Here is a 20,718-nt window from a genome sequence, read left to right as displayed (position 1 = left end):
TTTATATATTAAAATTTTATTTATATTATAAACAGTCTCCCTTAACTATTAAAAACTTACTTTTACAATTTTTAAAAAATTTCAATAAAATTATTCGTCTTTTAATCTATTTTTTCTTTTATATCGACTTATTTAAATGATATTAATTAAAATTTTTAACAGCGTCTAATTAATCTTTTATCACGTAATCATACATATTTTTATTTTTTTAATTTTTTTAAGATAAAATTTACTTTTAAATGAAATGTATACTTTTTTTATTTTGAATATGAAAATTAAAAAAATCAATGAAATTAAAATATTGGTATTCATGAATCAAAAGAGCAGAATAAATGGGCATTAATTATTTGAACCACGTTTAGACATTTCAGAGGTTTTGCCGCAGATTAGATCAACCTGCAGCAAGTAAACTTTTTCTGCAAGTTTCGATTTATGTATCTAACCGTGCCACATAAAAAGGAAATTAAAAGCTAAAGCAAAATAAAAAAATAAAAAAAATTCTAAAATCATTCCTCATATATATATATATTATATATTTTCTCTCAATCATTTTCTGCGAAGAATATACGTAGACGTGTGTCAGGTTATGATTGGAGTTTAATTTAATTGATGGGACAGAGGAAGAAGATGGCAAAACCTTCCCCGCTGATTGAGAGAGAGAGAGAGAGGAAGGGGGTCTTTGAAACAACCGGCAAAGAGGTTAGGGTACGTGAAAATTTGGTTACGTAATACAAGTCTACGTAGAAAATAGTAACACTTGTGAAAAACAGCCGATGAAACGTCGTTTTTAGGTTAGATGAAAATCTGGGTCCCTTGCATGGACCCCATCCTGTTTCAATGTCGGCTCCTTTGTACTTGTGCTACTCTTAAATGGGGAGAGACATGCCAATAGTTTCTTGCCTAGCCAACGCTAGCTCTATAGTTTCAACACTTAACCAAACAAGAATCGGAAGAAACAAAATAAAAAGGAGAGAGAGAGAGAAAACTAAAGTGATTTAATAAGAGATCATCAGCTTCATAAATCATAGCATGGGTCATCATTCTTGCTGCAACCAACAGAAGGTTAAGAGAGGCCTTTGGTCGCCTGAGGAAGATGAAAAGCTCATTAGATACATCACTACCCATGGCTATGGCTGTTGGAGTGAAGTCCCAGAGAAAGCTGGTTTCCTCTCTCTCTCTCTCTTCCCCCTTCCTGTCTCTTTAACCATTTTTTACCCTTTTTGTTATTTTAAGTGTATCATATTTCTTGAACTTGCTGTTTTCTTGATGGGTATTAGAAGACGAAGGTTTAATTTTTATTTTTTTTTCATGAACAATTTTAGGGCTTCAAAGATGTGGAAAGAGCTGCCGTTTGCGTTGGATTAATTATTTGAGGCCTGATATTAGAAGAGGAAGATTTACCCCAGAAGAGGAGAAGTTGATTATTAACCTTCATGGCGTTGTTGGAAACAGGTTTAATTTCTTATGCTTACTGTAAAATTAAACTACATTTCACATTTGAAGTACATAAGTCGTGAATTAACTCAGAATTCCCATATGTATACACCATCTGGGTATGTTTATAATCTAGGGTTCTTCACTTGTCCCAATATAATTTAACTCTTAGCATATAAATTTCTAAAAGAATCACATGTGGCTTGTTTCTTAATCTTGGATTTCTTTTCCCCTTGTTGGAGGGAGGGGATCGAAAGTTGCTTGCAATCAGACCTGGTATAGTGAGAGTTGATATCAACTTGAATTTTTTAAAGCAAACTTCAAAATTAAGTCATGGCGTGCGTTTCACTGCTTTAATTTTCTATTAAATATTCACAAGAAGCAACCCCATTTAGAAATAGTTCCTTAAGCTGCTATCAACTGTACCGTAGTAGCCGTTAAGAAGGAAATATCAGAGGTTGCAATACACATTTTCAGCAGAAAGTACAATACATTTCTGAACATTTTTTTGAACCAGCTTATGATCTTCCTTGTTATAAGAAATTGGTTTTTGTTCACTTGGGAGATCGCTGCTCCACTGAAAATTTCTCTCTTCTTCTTGTGATCTGTTTTGTTTTACATGGAATTGCAGATGGGCTCATATAGCAAGTCACTTGCCTGGAAGAACAGACAATGAGATAAAGAACTATTGGAATTCATGGATCAAAAAGAAGATACGAAAGCCTTCAGCTTCTACAACTACAGTTGCTGCAACAAGTAGCGGTATCGATCATTCACATATAAATTATGGCTCAAACCAAATAGATTTAGTGCATCAAGATTTGACAACAAGGCCTCATGTTCAAGAAACCCTATTTTCATCTCCAGCTCCCTTATTTATGTTCGACACTGGCACTACTCCACTTGATGGAATTGCGGACAACAGTGTACGAGGGGAGTTTTTTAACGAGCCTGCGAGCTTGAACACTGAAACATGGAACACAAACCAGCACCATCATCACCAAGTTCAAATCCTTCCACCACAGGCTACATTCAGCATTGGGATGGATACTAATTACTTGCCTCCATTGATTGAGAACATGGAGAACATGGTGCCCATTGAAATGCAATCTTGTAGCATGGATGATGAAGGAGAGATAGCATTGGGTTGCTTACAGAGGCAAGAACTCAATGAATGGGTTGACTCACAACAATGTTCAAATTTTCTGTTTTGGGATAATGTTGATGGACCACTTGGAGGAGAAGAAATTGCACCAAATTCATCAAGTATGGGAGCTGCACTCTCCTCCTTCCCTTCATCTCTATGACTCGCTAAGATTTTATTTATGAATTATGATGGTGTCTCTCTCCCCATATTGATCTTTCTATAGAGCTTGCAAAATGGTTCAGGCTTTTGAAGACAGTTTGTTAATTACTTTTCTTCCATTTCTACACCCTTTTTTTTCTTTCTTTCTTTTAACTTCTCAGTGGTGAGATTGTGAAATTGTGAGGAAATGCTATTACTTATGAATATGCATGCAAGTGTTTTCTTGGTGTTTGGAAACAGAAGAAGAGAAAATAAAAGGCAATGCGAAAATCAGCAAAGAGTTTGATATGATAATTAATCATGGTGATGAATTAATTAAGCTTCACTTTCTTCACTTTGTTTGTTCATGGTGATGAATGCTGTTAATGGTTTTTCTTCTTCTTCTTCCTTATGGGATTACAGATCTTTATGGTATCATAGATTTTTTGTGTATTAATTGATGGGTTTATTTTTTTAGACAGAAAATTTTTAATTTATCAGTGATAATTGATAATGACTAATATATAATTTTGAGAACAATGCATGAAAAGGTATATAATAATATATTTAACTCATTTACATGTACATACAGTTGATCAATCAATAATCAGACATCTGTAGACAAAAGTAACATGTTACGAGACATTGGAAAGAAAATTACGTTAAAGATTTTCAAACATCAGTTTGCATATTTATGATTCATTTCAATTTAATGAAGGAAGATAATGATGATGTCTTGTGTTTGTGTCAAAGTTTGAAATGATAACTTCCGAAACCATTGTCATCCCCTAATTAATAATATGCCTTGATATTATTATGATTCTTCTTCGATTTTGCACTCTCTGAATATTATCGACACCTGTTCTCTCGGTTGATGCCTAGATTAACCGGTATCTCTTACAGATGGCAATGGATGTGGAGTATTTTCCGGAACTGATCGGTCTGAATTCTAATAAGACAAGATGTGAAATTATAATTAAGTTTAAAATATATTTAAATTTAAAAAATAATATTTACAGCCAATTCGAATTTGAAAAGCAATATCTGTAACGATTTAAATTCAAATTTTTTTCGTAAATTTTTATTATTAAAATTATTTATATAAATAATTAATTTAATATAAAAATATAATTTACAATATCATCTATAAATTTTTTTATATGTTTTTATTTAAAAATTAAATATTAAATATTTTTTAAAATTATTAGATTTTTTAAATAAATTTTTTTATATAAATTATTAATTAAAATATATGATATTAGACGAATTTCAATTTTGTTTGGATAGTAATAATTGTATTTAAGATAAATTTAAATAATTTAAATTAATTTTTAATCAAATTTAAAATAGATTCAAAATTAATAATAAAAATTGAGTTTGAATTCAAATATATATATATATATATCATTTATTAAAAATTGAGTTTGAATAGGACTTGAATCCAATAAAAAAAAATTCGATTTGATCGATCATTTAAATCTACGAAACAGTAAATCTCATACATTTGAAATCATATTAAGATAAATCGCCTGACAGTAGAGGAAAGGACCGTACATTCATACATATAATTCTGCAGACGACAGTTATTCATCACAAAATAATAAAAAAAATAAAAAAAATACATACAGAAAATAGAAACAAAGTTTACTCATATACCTTAATGCTACCTCGTTTTGGAGATTAAATCATAACATATTTTAAATAAGTATATATTAAAAACTTAATAAAAATTACCATCTCAAAAATAAAGTGCCCTATTAAAAGACGAAAGAAAAAGTTAAATAAGAGTAATTTCAAAAGGTAAAAGGACTACTTTTTTTAGTAATTTATTAATTAAATTTTAATTATTAAGAAGAATAAATTTTATATTGCATTTATTAATAAAAAAAACTATATCTTCATTTTTATAATAATTATGTAATTTATTATATACACACAAATATCTAACATTATAATAAATTTATTATAGGACACAAATATATAATTTAATATTGCCTTTATTAATAAATTTTATATCTTCAAAGAAAAAAAGTTTTATAATAATTAAATTAGATATTTATGTATATATAATAAATATATAAATTTATATGTAAATTTTTAATTTAATGATAATATTAAAATTTAAATATAAAATTGAGTTGATAATAACCCCCATTATTTGATACAATGTACAGAGAGTAATTTTTGAGAATTGATTGGCACGTGGATTAATCATTAGAGCCATGTTCTGGTTAATCACGATTTCCAAAACAGTGGCACTAGCACCCATGCCATAACGGATGATACTATTGATAGGTGAATTACCATTAAGTCATGGTAAGAAATTTATTATTTCATTTTTTACAATTTATTTAATTAAAATATTTTTATATTTTATAAAATTCAAATATTTCTTTCTCTTATAAAAATATTAGCGGTTTTAAATATTTATATTATTAATTTAATTCTTTTAATTAAAAACTAAAATAAATTAAATAATTATAGAAATGTTAAATTTAAAATAAAAATAAATTAGCAAATTTCTTCAAATTTCAGAAATTTGATAATGAGAATTCCTAATTATTAACAAGAACTCAAAACATTGTAATGATACTTAACAAATAATAGCATTTGAAGGTCCCAGCATAGATAATTGGATGTGGAAAATGTATTTTAGTAGGGAATGTATATGTACATATATCATTTTAAATTTTTGTTATAACAAAAAGGTTAACTGATGATTTCAGATTCAGTAAGTTTACTGTACAGATAAAGAGGTTTGATTTACGAAAAAGTTAATAAATCTGATTAGATGATTGAAGATTAATGAAGGAAAACTTTAGTCATAGATTTTGAAATTTAAAGAAGGAGTTGTGTGCAGTAAATCAATAAGACTAAAATATACTCGACTTATAAATATTAACCACTTGATTTATATCTTATCCATCATATGCGTATATTTTATCCATCATATGCGTCATGGCGGTCAACTCTACTACACGTTCAATCATTATTCAAACAAAATCTTACGTGATTCGAAAAGATCTACTTTGATTTTTAAGAAATCCGCCTAGCAGTGATGGGAGTCTAATGTGAAGTCGGACTTTTTATTGTACAGTTAGACGGAATGAAATAATACAAGAAATCTTTTTGTATTTTGTATATACCTATTATGATTTTAACTAAACTCTATTACTAATTAAGTCAAAACTTATTTTGATTTTTTAATATTGTTTATATTTTGAAATAAATATGTAATCTTTTTTTTATATAAAATATTAGGTGAAGAATTCATTACTAAAGAAAATTGAACTTCTGGTTAATTTAATTCATCTTAATATGTGATTTTATGTAATTGCTTCAAATTCATTTTTAACATAATAATTTACATAAAAGACAATGCTAGAGAATATTCACGGGTATAGTTAGGGGTGAGCAGTATTCGGTTTAAACCGAAATAACTGATCGAACCGATTAATTTTGAAAATTTGGTTTAGTTTTATTTTTAATTCGGTTCGGTTTTAGATTCAAAAATTTCGATTAGACCGAACCGAAATGAAATCACCTATACTAATACTACGTCGTTTTGAAATGTACCCTTATTTGCCCTAAATCTAAAAGCAGTGCCACTGAGTAGAGACGCTAATCTCCATTCCACGCCGCCTCACGTCACACATGCTTGTGCCTCTTCTCTGAGCACTGAGTTCTACCACTTTTAACGGGTTCACTGTCCACCGTCCAACCTCCACTCTCCTCCCAACATCGACCGATTAACCATCGCGGCTAACTCGGGTCATCGATCTTCACTACGTTGCGGATGCGCCACTTAGCAACGCCGAGTCGCCGACTCCTCCTCACCTCACTGTCTCTCTCTAGTCTCTCTCTCCACACAATCGTCGTCGTCGGTCGTCACTCTCCACGCAATCGTCTGCGTCGGTCATCGCTCTCCACGCAATTGTCTGCGTCGTTCTCCACGCAATCGTCGGTCGTCGCTCTCCAGTCCATCGGCTCTCCGCGCCGTCAGCAACTTGGTTGTCCTCAATCCTCTGTTTTCCTCAATCCTCAATCTTCCTCAGTTCTCAGTCCTCAGTCCTCATCAGCAACCGATTGTAAAAGGTAAGTAAATTTTAGAATGAATGTGAAAGAAAAAAAGAAAAGTTTAAAAATCGGTTCAACCGATCGAACCGACCAAACCGAACTGAACCGAATTAAATCGGTTCAATTCGAGTCGATTATTCCTCTTATTCGGTTCGGTTCGGCTTGTGTAAAATTCTACAATTCAGTTTTCGATTTATTCGATTCGGTTCGGTTTTAAACTGAACCGACCGAATGCTCACCCCTAGGTATAGTTTGGTGGTAAGTGCATTTGAGTAAATATGAGAGATTTCAGATTCTACTCTCCCAATTTTCATCCCAATCCCCATTTGAAAAAAAAAAAAAAAAATGCTAAAGCTATTGTGCTTAATTAAAGGGACAAGTATGACGGCTTCCTCTCCTGCAATTCAGTGATAATTTATCTGTTTGAATTTTTCTATATGTTTCTTTGAGATGAGAAATGGAGAAATTAACTCCTGTTGCAATTATTTTCATAACTCATTGAATTTTTATAGTTTAATAGGTCATGTTAAAATTTATTCCCTACAATAAATAATAAATTAATAGCAAATATTTTACACTAACAGTAATCTTGCTATTATAAAAAAATTAAAAATTAAAATTAATATTTTACCGCAATTATGAAGTGTGATAAGATATTATATATATAATATTAAAATTAATTTATATTATAATTTTTAAAATTTAATAAAATTTATAATTTAATTTAAAATTTTTAAGTAATAAATAATTTAATTTTTAAAATTTTATTTTATTAATAAAATATTTATTTTCTTAAATTTACAATTATTTATAAAAAAAATAAGTAAATTATGTTCTCTTTCAATACATATCAAAATATTTTACAACAGTCTTATATAAATATTTTTTCTATTATATAAATTTTTAAATTTTGAATTTTTTGATTTTTAATTTATATTAAAATATCTATATTAATTTTGTATTAAATATTTTTTCATTATACGACTAAATTCTTAATTTCTAAATTTATTAATTTTTAATTTATATTAAAATATTTTAATATAACTTTATATTAAATATTTTTTTATTCGGTTAAGATAATAAATTATTTTTATAAAATTTATATATATTTTTTAAATATAAAAATTAGATTATTATAAAAATAAAATTCAAATTATTAAAATATTATAATAAATTTTAATGAAATGATTATTCTGTTAACAAAATAAAATTTTAGAAACTAAGTTATTTCACATTTTATAGCAGTAGTACATTAAATATATTTTTCTATCATGTTAATATAAATAATTTAATTTAAGTGTTTGTATTATTATTTTTTATTTTATACATCTACCGGTTATAATATATTTTTAAAAGATATATAAATTTTATAAAAATAATTTATTATCTTAACAAAATTTTTAAAAAAATTTAATATAAGACTATAATAAAATATCTAATATAATGTTAAAATTTATAATTTAGAGGTTAAAGATTTGGCTCATATAACTAAGAAAATATTTAATAGAAAATTATTATAAATATTTTAATATAAATTAAAAATAAGAGAATTTAAAATTTAAAATTTAAAAATTTAAAAATTTATATAATAAAGAAAATATTTAATATAAAACCGCTATAAAATATCTTCGTATTATATTAAAAGGATTGAGAGTATATTCATTTTTTATAAATAACTGTAAATTTAAGAAAATAAATATTTTATTAATAAAATAAAAATTTAAAATTAAATTATTTATTATTTAAAAAGTTTATGATTAAATTATAAATTTTATTAAATTTTAAAAATTATAATATAAATTAATTTTAATATATATATACCCTACCATACTTATAAAGTGCGGTAAGGTATTAATCTTAATTTTTTTAAAAAATTTTTTAGTACCGTCCTTGTAAATTCCAGTACTTAATTTTTTTTTAGTTTTTTAAAATTTTATCGTATTTTTATGTGTGATAGTCTCAAAATTTACTTTGTTATGTGAAATAATTTTTTTGCATATCAGAATTTAAGAATTAATTTTTTAAAAAATCTTTATTTAGCAAAAAGCTCATTACTTTAAATATTTACTTAATTTTTAACATATTTTTGTATTATTTAGAACCTGCAAGGGAGAAAATGTGAGGTGGTGATGAGTGTCCATAATAGCCACTCCGACGCTCAAATCAGTATCGTGATGCGTAGATAGAATGCAACAAATTGTTTAAAGTTTTAGTGTTAAAGAATAGCGTACCTTTGTCTATGGGATCGTTTTCCTTTTATATTATAAGAAGATGGAGATAGATATAATATTTTCTGAAAATTCGGCGATGATGTGGCCGGTTGCTCGGTAATGGATATCATTAGCTAATGGTTGATGATCTCGTAATCATAAGTGAAATGGAAAATTATCTAATAATGGTAACTCTGTGCCAAGACTCAGCCTATCAAAGGAAGGCCAGTCTTGACAATAGCTTAGGTGTTAAAGTGTCTTGGTCTCTCTTTTCGTAGCGGGACTGCGTCTCCTACTTGTCAGATCCTTGCCATGTAGTCCTGTCTTGTGGTGACAGCTCATAGCTTACTTTGAACATATATTATGTAATATCAGAGGTCCCCCCGCTAGTCTTTGTTTCTTCAGATTCGAAGAGGATATCTTTTACCGAGACCCGAGACACGTAGCCCCTTGAGATTGTCTTTTTGCTACTCACGTTGCTTCGCGTACTGGTACTTTTGACGACTGCTCCGATGTTTATTGGGTCACATTTAATGTCTGTCTTTGAAACTATCTTATAAAGGCCTATCGTCTGCTCCAAACTTCCCTTTTGCATTTTTTCTACAACTTCTTTTTTAAAAAAATTTACTCCTTCGACTCCATTCTTGTTTCTGTTAAGGTCTTTGGTTACTTCATAGTAACTTCATCGTCCTTTTAATCATGGATAGGAATACTTTCTTTACCCCTGGCAAGGCCTCTGTTTCTAGTTCCACTTTGGACGGTCCCATCCAAGTGCCAACCCTTATTGTTTCATTGAGGGACACCTCCAAGAATGAGGGGCTCCTTTAGTGATATCCCATCTGTCTTCTCGGATAGCGATGTGGATCATTTGTATAATACCTATTACATTCCTTGGGATTCTTTTTGAATTTTCGCTCCTTCTCTCTGTGTTCATGCTAACGACTTGATTCCTACTGATGATACTATCATAGTCTTCGATAAGCAATTAAAGGCGAGTCTCTGTTTTCCTTTAGATCCCTTCTTTGCAGAGGTCCTTTGATTCCACAAGCTTTCCATCACTTAGCTCCATCCAAACAGTTGGAGGATCTTAGTAGCTTTTTATTTGTGTATTTTAATAATCACATTGAACCTAGTGTAGTACTTTTCTCCCAATTTTATCAATTGGGTACTCGTAAGAATGAGAAGTTATGGTACTTTAGCAGTCGACAATATTTGAATATTTTTTACCGGATGCATTCTTCCTTAAAACGATGGAAAAATAAGTTTTTTGTCCTCTGTCATCGTACTCCGGGGGGTTTTAGGCGCCTTCAGGCTAGTTGGTACTATTGGGTAAAGCTGAAGAAAGATGGGGTCTGCCCAAGGAGAGAGGAGGATGAGGCTTTAGCTTCTCTTATGGCAATGGCTAAATCTTTAAGGAATATTGATATCATCCAGGCAGTGAGGAATGCAGTTTTATTCTGGTAGAGTCATCTACCGACAAGCCAGACTCGCGCTCTGCACATGCTCAACGCACCTTTACCTTAGGATCGGGGTACTTGTTTTTTCATTCTTTTTATTTTTTGAACTGGCTATCTTACTTACTTTTCCTCTTTTTTGCAGACATGGCCGGGTCAAGCAAATTCGCTGAGGTGGTACGTGCTGCTCGAAAAGGCAAGGCTATTGCTGCCAGTCTCCCTAGTAAGCGCGCTCACCATTCGGAGGAGGTGATTATACTTCCCCTTCCTCCTTTCAACCTATGGCCAAGGAGCTGGCACCCCTTCAGCCGAAGTCTTTGGTTCCGGGTATTTCTACTCCTTCCCCAGTCGCTGTGCTGCCTGCCGATGCCCCTTTTTCCTCTGCTCTTGGGGTTGATTTTTCCTAGCCCGTTGGTATTCAACGTTTGGCCTTGGTGCTAAACAGGGCGCCTTCTCCTCTTAATGACCCTTCTCTAGGCTTTTTGCTTATCAAGAGTGTCCTGAGACCCGCAGATCACTATCACTTGAATGAGATTGAGACGGACAAAATGTTTGTTAACGTTATTCACTCTGTGCTAGAGGGTGCCTTTTGCACCTATGTGATTAAGGAGCGCTTTAAAACTTTGAGGTGAGAGTGTGGCACCAACGAGACGCATAAAGATCTTTTAGCCAAGGAAAACTCAAACTTGAAGGCTCGGGTCACCAAAGTTGAGGGAACGATAAAGGAGACCCTAGAGTCAATGGACAAGCTTCAAGCTGACCTGGACGCGACCCTTGCCTCTAACTTAAGTCTTGAGAATCAGGCTAAATCTGTTGTGAACCAGGTGGCCTTATTGTGACGCCAGGTCTTGGAGCTGCAGGCTTAAGTTGAGGAAGCTCGGGTGCCTCCACCAAGGTAATTGAGCTCAAGGCAGAACTCCAGCAGACAGTGACTCAGGGTGGGGAGATATTTATCCAAGGCCAAGATTCGTGAACAAGGAGCTGATGAAGCATTTCTCTTATGACAATTTCTCCTAGATAGATGACATCCTCCCCGAGGAAGAAAATAAGGGTGAAGGTGAGAGTGCTGAAGATACTCTCATTGAGGATGAGCATAGTGAAGTTGTACCCTCTGACTGGGTTTTCCCTGTAATAAACACCAAAGATATCAATGTAACGAAGACTCGGGCAGAGGAGGCTAATGACCCTGCCCTTTTGTAAATTTATATATATATATATATATCTTTTAATGAGAATGTTGCCTTTATTTTTGTTTAGGTGTTTTGTACATTTCCTGCATATGGTATTTTTTGAGGGAAAAAAAGGTTTGCTTAAGGAGCTAACACCTATTTATTACACCCAGTCACTGACCCGTCTTGGGGTTGTGAAGTAAGAAACTTAGGGAATTTCCATAAAAGCACTAATGCCCTGAACATAAGGTATTACCTCAGTTGGTTAGAGCATCGTGCAGTTATAAATTCGTGGCCTAGCAAAAACTATCCTGACTCATGGGATCAACGTCTGACTGTTCTGACGAGAAACGTCTTGTGACCTAGCCTGGCAAAGATTTACCTTGTGCCCTTGATTCATAGGACCAATGCACGAGTGGTCTGGCGAAAACTGCCTTGATGGCCTGGCCTGGCGAAGATTTACCTTGCGGCCTTAATTTGTGGGAGCAACGCACGAGTGGTCTAGCGGAAACTGCCTTAGTAACCTGGCCTGATGAAGATTTATCTTGTGGGCTTAATTCATGGATCCAATGCTCGAGTAGTTTGGCAGGAATCACCTTGTGACCTAGCCTGGTGAAAATTGCCTTGCAGTCTTAATTCGTGGGACCAACGCCCAAATGGTCTGGCAGGAACTGCCTTGTGACTTCACGTGGAAAAGATTGCCTTGTGGCTTTGATTCGTGGGATCAACACCCGAGTGGTCTGGCGGAAACTGCCTTGGTGACCTGGTATGCGAAGATTTGCCTTATAGCCTTAATTCGTAGGACAAACGCCCGAGTGGTCTGGTAAAAACTGTCTTGTGATCTGGTCTGGCGAAGATTGCCTTGTGACCTTAATTTGTAGGACCAATGTTTGAGGGGTCTCACGGGAATCGCCTTGTGACCTAGCTTGGTGAAGATTTGCCTTGTAGCCTTAATTCGTGGGACCAACGCCATAGTGGTCTGGCAGGAACCGCCTTGTGATTTGGCCTAGCGAAGATTTGTCTTATGGCCTTGATTCGTAGGACCAGTGCTTGAGGGGTCTGGCAAGAACTACCTTGCGGCCTGGCTTAGCGAAGATTTGCCTTGTGGCCTTGATTCGTAGAACAAACGCCTGAATAGTCAGGCGGGAACCACCTTGTGACTTGGTCTGCCGAAGATTGCTTTGTGACCTTGATTCGTGGGACCAATGTCAGAGTGGTCTGGCAGGAGCCGCCTTGTTGACTTAAGAACATACAATATAAAAATACATTGTTGACTTTATTATTAAAAGAACATCCTTTGTTCACATACGAGGGTAAAACTAAATTATTTGTCAAAATGTAAACAATCCCATAATGGATACTTTAGGTGGATGTCCCTAATGCACAAATATTTTTTCAGACTTATAAAGTTCTCCACCTTTTTGATAACTAAGGTGTAATCTTATCTATACCTTATCGGGTCCTTTTGTTTTCACATTTATGACTTCCACGGGTTCTCTATCAGGAGTCATCTTAGGGGTTATTTCCTCAAGCTCAGACTTTTGCCCTTTTTTTTCTGTTCTTGTGAATTTTCGGAGAGTGCCATCCCTTATGAGCCTATCGATCTTGTCCTTTAATTGTCGATATTCTTCTGTTATGTGGCCATGATTTTCGTGGAAGCGATAATATTTGGTCCTGTCCCATTTGTTCGCCTTCTCGGGATTAAGCTTAGGCAGCCACTTGATTTCTTTTATATTCTTTATGATCCACATCAAAATACGAGTTCGTGAGTCATTTAGTGAGGTATAATTCTTATACTTACTCTGTTTGTCCTTCTTTCACGAGATGGAATAGCTCTTGTGATCCCCTTCAGGGGCTCGTCTCTCGGACTTTTGACTTAGCTTTTGACGATGTTCTTGTGTCTGGATCTCATCATCTAACCTGATATACTTCTGGACTTTATTTATCAACTGTTGGTATGTTGCCGCTAGATTTTTTATTAAGGAATCCATGAACTTGACGTTACGAGTCCCTTTATTCAACACCTCATATGCTATCTCATGATTCAACTCTTCCACTTACGACTTAAGCATTGAAGCGGAAAATAAAACTCCTTAAAGACTCGCTCTCTTTCTGGTGGATCTTCCACATGTCCTAGAAAGGTTTTTTTGGAGTTATGTAAGTGATAAATCTAGATTTGAATATTGTAGTAAACTGTGTAAGTTTCGAATTAAACCTAGGTTTAGGTGTTGATACCATTTCTAAGCCAAATCCATGAGTATTGACAGGGACACTCCGTATAATACAAAATTATTTATATCTTGAAACTGCATGGTCGTTCTGAAGATGGCTAGATGGCTTCGAGGGTCTACCATTCTGTCATACTTATCCAAACTGGGCAACTTGAACTTAGCGAGAAAAGTTTCTGCTAGTATTTCTTTCGAAAGAGGTGAGACCCCATCTAAACTAAAATCATCTTCCTGTTCTTTTTGATATCTTTGTATGACCCGTACTCACTTCCAATTCACTCCTTTCGGAGTCTCATCCGATTCATCTTCAAATTCAGACTTACCTTTATGCTGCACTTAGGTCGCTTCTATCTGGACTCTTGGGGTGTCTACAGAACCTTCATCTCCGGGGTCCATCTTAGACCCCTATTCCCGAGCCTTATACTATCCGAGAGTAGTCTGCAACCTTTGGACATACTAGAGTATCTGCTCGTTGTTCAAATTATTAAGGTTTGCTTCGTTGACCATTAGGGGCGTGTTTTCTCGGTTGTCTGGGATAGAGAAAATGATGACTCCCTCGTTAATAGCAACATTAGCAGCAGCTGTAGGGTTATCAGCCATTTTGAGAGTGAGAGAGAAGAAATAGAAAACTGGTCGTAATCCAAATGAATGAAGGGGATTCAATAGACTTCCTAACAATGAAATCAAATGATGTTGCTGAGATTAGATTGATGACATGGTCGAAATGAGACTATATTATGATTGGCTAGAACTTAGAAGGGAGAAAATGTGAGGTAGCGGTGGGTATCCACGACAGCCACTCTAGCGCTCAAGTCAGTATCATGACGAGTAGAGAGAATGCAACAAATTATTTAGAGGTTTACTGTTAGAGAATAGCGTACCTTTACCTCTGGGATCGTTTCCCTTTTACATTGTAAGAAAATAGAGATAAATATAGTATTTTCTGAAAATCTAGGGATGATGTGACCGGCTGCTCGGTAATGGATATCGCCAGCTAATGGGTTAATGATCTCGCGATCATAGGTGAAGTGAGAAAGTATCTAGTAACGGTAATGCTGTGTCAAGACTCGGCCTATCAAGAGAAGGCGAGTCTTGACAATAGTCTAAGTGTTAGTGTCTGAGTTTCTCTTTCTGTAGTAGGACCGCGTCTCCCACTTATCAGATTTCTGTCACATGACTCCTGTCTTGTGATTATAATTCATAGCTTACTTTAAACAGATGTTATATAATATCATATATAACATTTTATAGTTTATTTTGAGCAGATATTATATAATATCATATATATATATATATTTTGTTAGTCTATATATTTCTTTTTCATTATGTATCTCTTTTTTTTAATTTGCATTATGTGTAATTATGTAACTAAATTGATTATATTTATATTAAATATTTATTCTATATATAATATTTTATATTTATATAATATAATATATAATAATTTAATATGTATATAATATATTTGAATTAGAAATTAAATGATAATATATTAATAATTTAACAATTAATAATTGAGATTTTTTAAATTTATTTGCTTTGTATTATTTGATGAAATTATTTGTTTTATATTGTTGTAATTAATATTCTTTTTTAATTTTCTTGTAATATAATGAAAATTCTTTTTATTTTTTGTGTTATTTATATTATTAATAACTAATAATTTGTGAAATAAAAAATATTAAAAAACAGTTTAATTTTAATTTTTAAATTGAGTTTAGACTCCAATTCGAGTTTTATATTATCAAGCTCGAATTAGAGTATTCAAGCTTTTATTCAAATTCATTTTGAAATTTAAAATTTTTTTAATAAGTTAAACTCAAATTGAGATCGAACTAAAAATATTTAATTGAATCGAGTTCGAACTTCAATATTAGAGCCCAAATTGAGCTCAAATTTGAAGTTGCATAAAATCATGAGTCAAGCTTGAACTTTTTAAAGTTCAACTTATTTTAGTTCATTTACGCTCCTAATTTTAGAACATATTAGAAATATAAATAACTAATAATAGTTTTATACTTTAAAATTATTATAAAAAAAATTTAATTTTTTTATTGTATATAATAATATATTTTAATAAATAATTTATTTTATGTTTAAGAAGATTGTAGATTGATAATAGTTTTTTCTGCAATAAAATTATAATTAAATTGTTCTTGTAAATAAATATAATCATTTTTAAATTGTTATATTATATATATATATAAACAATTTATAGTTATTGCCTTAAATTCATTGTCTTCACCTTTGATACGAATAATTTTATATAAAAAAAAAAAATTCAAATGATATCAAAGAATTTTATAAGAAAAAAATTTAAATAAATTTTTACAAAATCATTTATCATTTTATTTTTATATATAATGAAAATTTTTTAAGGTAAAAAATTTTAAATTCTTTTATTGCAAATAAAAATTTAGAAAAATTAAGTGAATTAGATTTATAATTACAAATGCAAGGTAAGGTACGCAACGGCCTAATAATACTTCTAATCATTTCATTGAAGGTCCAATATATCTATTAAAGACACATATATTTTGGGAGGACCATGACTTAATTTGATTTTATAAATGACATATAACTTCTTAATTTTATCGAAATTTTAATTAAAGAAATGTTTCATGCAGAAAAATAAGTAAATAATTAGAACATCATTAATTCATTTTCATTAGATGTTTGAAGCTGCTTATTCCATGCATGCAAGAGGAGAGGGGGTGATTAGGTTAGGCAATTATCATAAGGGAGAAAATGAGGAAGAAAAAGGTTTTACATGATGGGTGAGTTGAAATGTTTGATGCTAACCCTACGAGGCCATTGTTTTTGGAAAAAAATAATTTTTTTTCAAAAGTTAATTATTTTCTGCAAGGACGTTATTAAAATCACTATATATAAATTTGTTAATATGTTATATTTTTTAAATTAAAATTTAACAACAAAAAATAAATTAATTTAAAAAATTAATATAAATTATTTTAATTTACAAAAATTTAATTTAATTTAAAAAAAATTTTAATGGGTAATAAATTAGATAATTTAAATTTAAAAATACTTAAGTATTATTTTTATAGATAATAAATTATTATTTATATTAGAAAAAATGAAATGAAAATATTGTTTTTATAGCTAATGATTATATAATTTAATTTTTAAAAAATATATTTTATAGTAAATATTATATTAAATTAGTAAATTACTATAACAGTATTATTTTTTGTATGATAAAAATATTATCAAATGTTGCTTTCATAATAGAATGAGAGATGAGTTATTGATCGAATATTAAAAAATATATTTTTAAATATTAAAAATAAAGTTATTATTAATATATTTTAATTAATAAAAAATAGATAAATTATAATTTAATTATAATATTTTATTAATTTTTTTATAAAATTTTAAATATATATTTTATTTTACGTTCATTCATTAAAATTAAATTCCTGAATAAAATTTCTGAATTATTTACTGTCTTTAGGATCTATGGCTTAACGACTTTACTGACAAATTGAGGACCAATCGACAACTTTTTATGATCAACCTATTTTCATAAAATATCTAAAAATATTTTTTATAAAAAATATTTTTTAAATATAAATTATTTTTGACAGATAAATACACTAATCCAACCCTTAGTCTTAAAAGAAAATTTGTGGATAACTTTTACTGTTAAGAAGTTTCTAGTTAGGTCTTACTCATGGATTATTATCCTTAATTAAATTATATTTCATAAAAAAGAAAAAAAATACTCTAAGCTTATAGTTATTTTTAAAATACTCTATATTTTTAGTTATTTGCACGTTGACAAAATATATTTAAAACAATAGATTTTATTTGTTTTTCTACTAAATGTTATTTCATTACTAAATTATTTTAAAGTACTAAAGATTTTGGGAATGTGAAACAAAACCATACTTTTTTCTGGTAAGAAAAGTAGAAATTTGCTGTGTCGGCTAGCTAGCTAAAGGTAATAAATAGACATGAACAGCATAGCTTTTGTCGGCCACCATAGCAATGAATTGATAACCACCTTTTGCTTTTTTTTTTTTTTTCTTCACTGACACAATAAAAAATAATTCTCACAAACCAAGATTGCCTTTATCATGTTGCAAATTCTTCTGTCTCCTGATCTGTTGGTTTCTTTGCATTCCAAAGAGGCTTTCAAAAGAGTTGGTATGTTGTCTGTTCGGTTAACTGCTGGTTTTGAAATAAATTAGAGGCCCATCACTCTCATCTTACTCAATATTTTATGCAAGGTCTCTTTTATGGTAGCCGCTTTACCTCACTTTTCAAGCAACAACACTAGAGAATTAAAATTACTTGTTCATGAATCATATATAGGATTTACTCGCTTTTTAAAACATCCTGATTTTTCAAGAAAATTAATATATTTTTGAATTTTCATGATATGTTTTCATGATAATTTTTAAAAATTTAGAAATCAAACGCTGATACGAAACAATTAATTTTAAATTTTAAAATAGATTTAAATCAAATCTATCTTTTACTGTTAACGTTCGATAAAAATTTACGAAAACTTTTCGGAAATGAAATTTTAAAGTGTAAGACTTTTAAAAGTATGATAAGAACCGAAAGTCTATCACAAAATTCGAAACTTCATAAACCAATTTTATATTTTAATTATTTTTTAGATATTTTTATAATTTTGTATATTAGGATTTTTCTATTATAAATAGCCTTAATTGATATAGAACAATTAATTTTGAATTTTATGATAGATTTGAACCGGATCTAATTTTTACCGCCGACGTCCAATGAAGATCCACAAAAATTTTTTTGAAAAAGAGATTCTGAGATGCACGACTTTTAAAAATATGACAAGAATCAAAGATTTGTCACAAAATTTAGAGTAAAAATTTCACCGTTTACATATTATTTTTATATTTTAATTATTTTTTTAGATATTTTTATAATTTTGCATATTAAAATTTTTTCTATTATAAATAACTTTTTCTTAATTATTTGAAATTCACTTTTTAATTTTTCTAGAATTTTAATAAAACATTTCAGTTTCTGACCTCTCATCTCTATTATTTTATTTTAACTAAGCGTTATTAGTTAAAACTCCAAATAAAATTTAATAAGCATTTGCCATTATTTGTGCAATATTTACTTTTAATTAAGTAAATGCAAAGAATAAATAAAACGTAAAAACTCATATATGCCTCTATGTTTACATTCTAGAACTCAAGGCTTAATCACATTCTCATTAAATATCCTAAATTCCTTGTATTTATAATTAAACTTTGATTTAACATGTTAATCATAATGAATTCTTCTCAATACAATCATTCCTTATTTCTATATTTACATAGCATTATACTTTCCTAAAATTTATTTCTATTTCATACAATCTATATATTTTCCATATGTCAACTTACATGATTTCAAATTAAAACAAAAAAAATAAAAATCACAATAGAGATATGTGAAATCCATTAACTCAGTGTTAATAAGTAGGGTGAGCATTCAATTGGTTCGGTTTAAAATCGAATTAAACCGAATAAATCGAAAATTAAAATTTTGATATTTATAAAAATCAAATCGAACTGATTTTGATTAAAAATCAAATTGAATTAAATCGATCTAATTCGGTTTGATTTAATTCGGTTTGATCAATTTGAACTTTTAATAAATTTTTTCATTTTTTTCACTTTACTTTTAGTATTTTAAAATTTAATTGAAATATTTTAATTTTGATATAATCTAATCTCTCTATATTATTGAAAATAATATACTATTATCACTAACCTATTCGATTCGATTTTTTTTTTATTAAAATCGAATCGAATCGAAATAACTAAAATTTTTAAAATTAAAAAAAATCTAACCGAAATAAATAAAAAATCAAATCAAAATTTTAAATTAATTTAATTCGATCAATTTTTTTAATTTAAACCGAATACTTCTATTCATAAGAGTAAGATTCATCATTTCTAACTACTATCTAATATTTTTAGCCGGGAAAGATGATACTACACATCAATAATTATCTCAAAAGCATCTTGAGAAGATGAAAGTACGTAGCCTTCTAGAGTGAAATATGGACAACACTTATCTTTCTTTCTTTTTTTTTTTTTTTAAATTGTTTTGACTCTAGTTTTCACTCTAAACTATTAAAGTTTTCTTTAACAATCCTGTTTAAAATTAAAATTTCATAAACTTTATCTTTATTTTAGGTTTATTAAATTATTAAAGTTAGTGTTTATTAAATAAATTGTATGTTCAAAAAATTAAGTGATTACACCTACAACCAACAAATTTTCAGTGCTTAAGTTTTTCTTTGGTGGTTTGGAAATGCACATAGTTCTTGTAAAATAAGCTTAGAGAAAACATGTCATGGTATAAGGAGGATAGGCCACATGTATATTTTGATTTTTCATTTTTTTTAAAAAAAAAATTCATGAGGAATTGAGTAATTCTACAAATTAGGCATATATTTATAAATATATATATTAAAAAAATTTATTGTTAAATATTAAAAATTTATCGTTGAAAATCATTAACGACTATTTTATTTGATCATTAAATCGTGTTGGATATTCTGTCGTTAAAATTTCTTAATGAGAATATTGTATATTAGTTATTAATACTAATTAGGATCATGCTACAATCGGTTATTAAAATTATAACAATAATGATAAATTTATTTTTTGTTAATAATAATTAATATGGTCGTGAACGATAATAAAAATTATTATTTTTTAATATAATAATTTTAAAATAATGATAATAATTATAAGAAATCAAATATTATCAATAATTTAGTACGTAATATTTATGATAAAAAAAAGTTTAATTTATACTCACGGCGAGTTTATATGATCTAAAAATCAAATTGTT

At 29.7% G+C, this 20,718-nt stretch overlaps 1 protein-coding gene across 1 annotated transcript; it reads left to right on the top strand.

The window, feature by feature from the left end:
• Positions 1-898: 898 nt before the first annotated feature.
• Positions 899-3,073, top strand: LOC110622642 (transcription factor MYB46). Its single transcript, XM_021767235.2, has 3 exons — positions 899-1,162; positions 1,323-1,452; positions 2,066-3,073. Exons 1-3 carry the CDS (start codon positions 1,030-1,032, stop codon positions 2,739-2,741), a joined length of 939 nt encoding a protein of 312 aa, XP_021622927.1. The 5' UTR covers positions 899-1,029; the 3' UTR covers positions 2,742-3,073.
• The last annotated feature ends 17,645 nt before the right edge of the window (positions 3,074-20,718 follow it).

The sequence above is a fragment of the Manihot esculenta genome, chromosome 1, assembly GCF_001659605.2.
Source record: "Manihot esculenta cultivar AM560-2 chromosome 1, M.esculenta_v8, whole genome shotgun sequence".
Lineage (NCBI taxonomy): Eukaryota > Viridiplantae > Streptophyta > Magnoliopsida > Malpighiales > Euphorbiaceae > Manihot > Manihot esculenta.
This window is presented reverse-complemented; position numbering and strand designations above follow the sequence as displayed.

Bases quoted from the DNA above. Each gene is read 5' to 3' on its own strand.
- LOC110622642 (XM_021767235.2), top strand. From the start codon at position 1,030: ATGGGTCATCATTCTTGCTGCAACCAACAGAAGGTTAAGAGAGGCCTT. The intron at 1,163-1,322 runs GTTTCCTCTCTC...GAACAATTTTAG, and splicing joins TGAAGTCCCAGAGAAAGCTG to GGCTTCAAAGATGTGGAAAG. The intron at 1,453-2,065 runs GTTTAATTTCTT...ATGGAATTGCAG, and splicing joins CATGGCGTTGTTGGAAACAG to ATGGGCTCATATAGCAAGTC.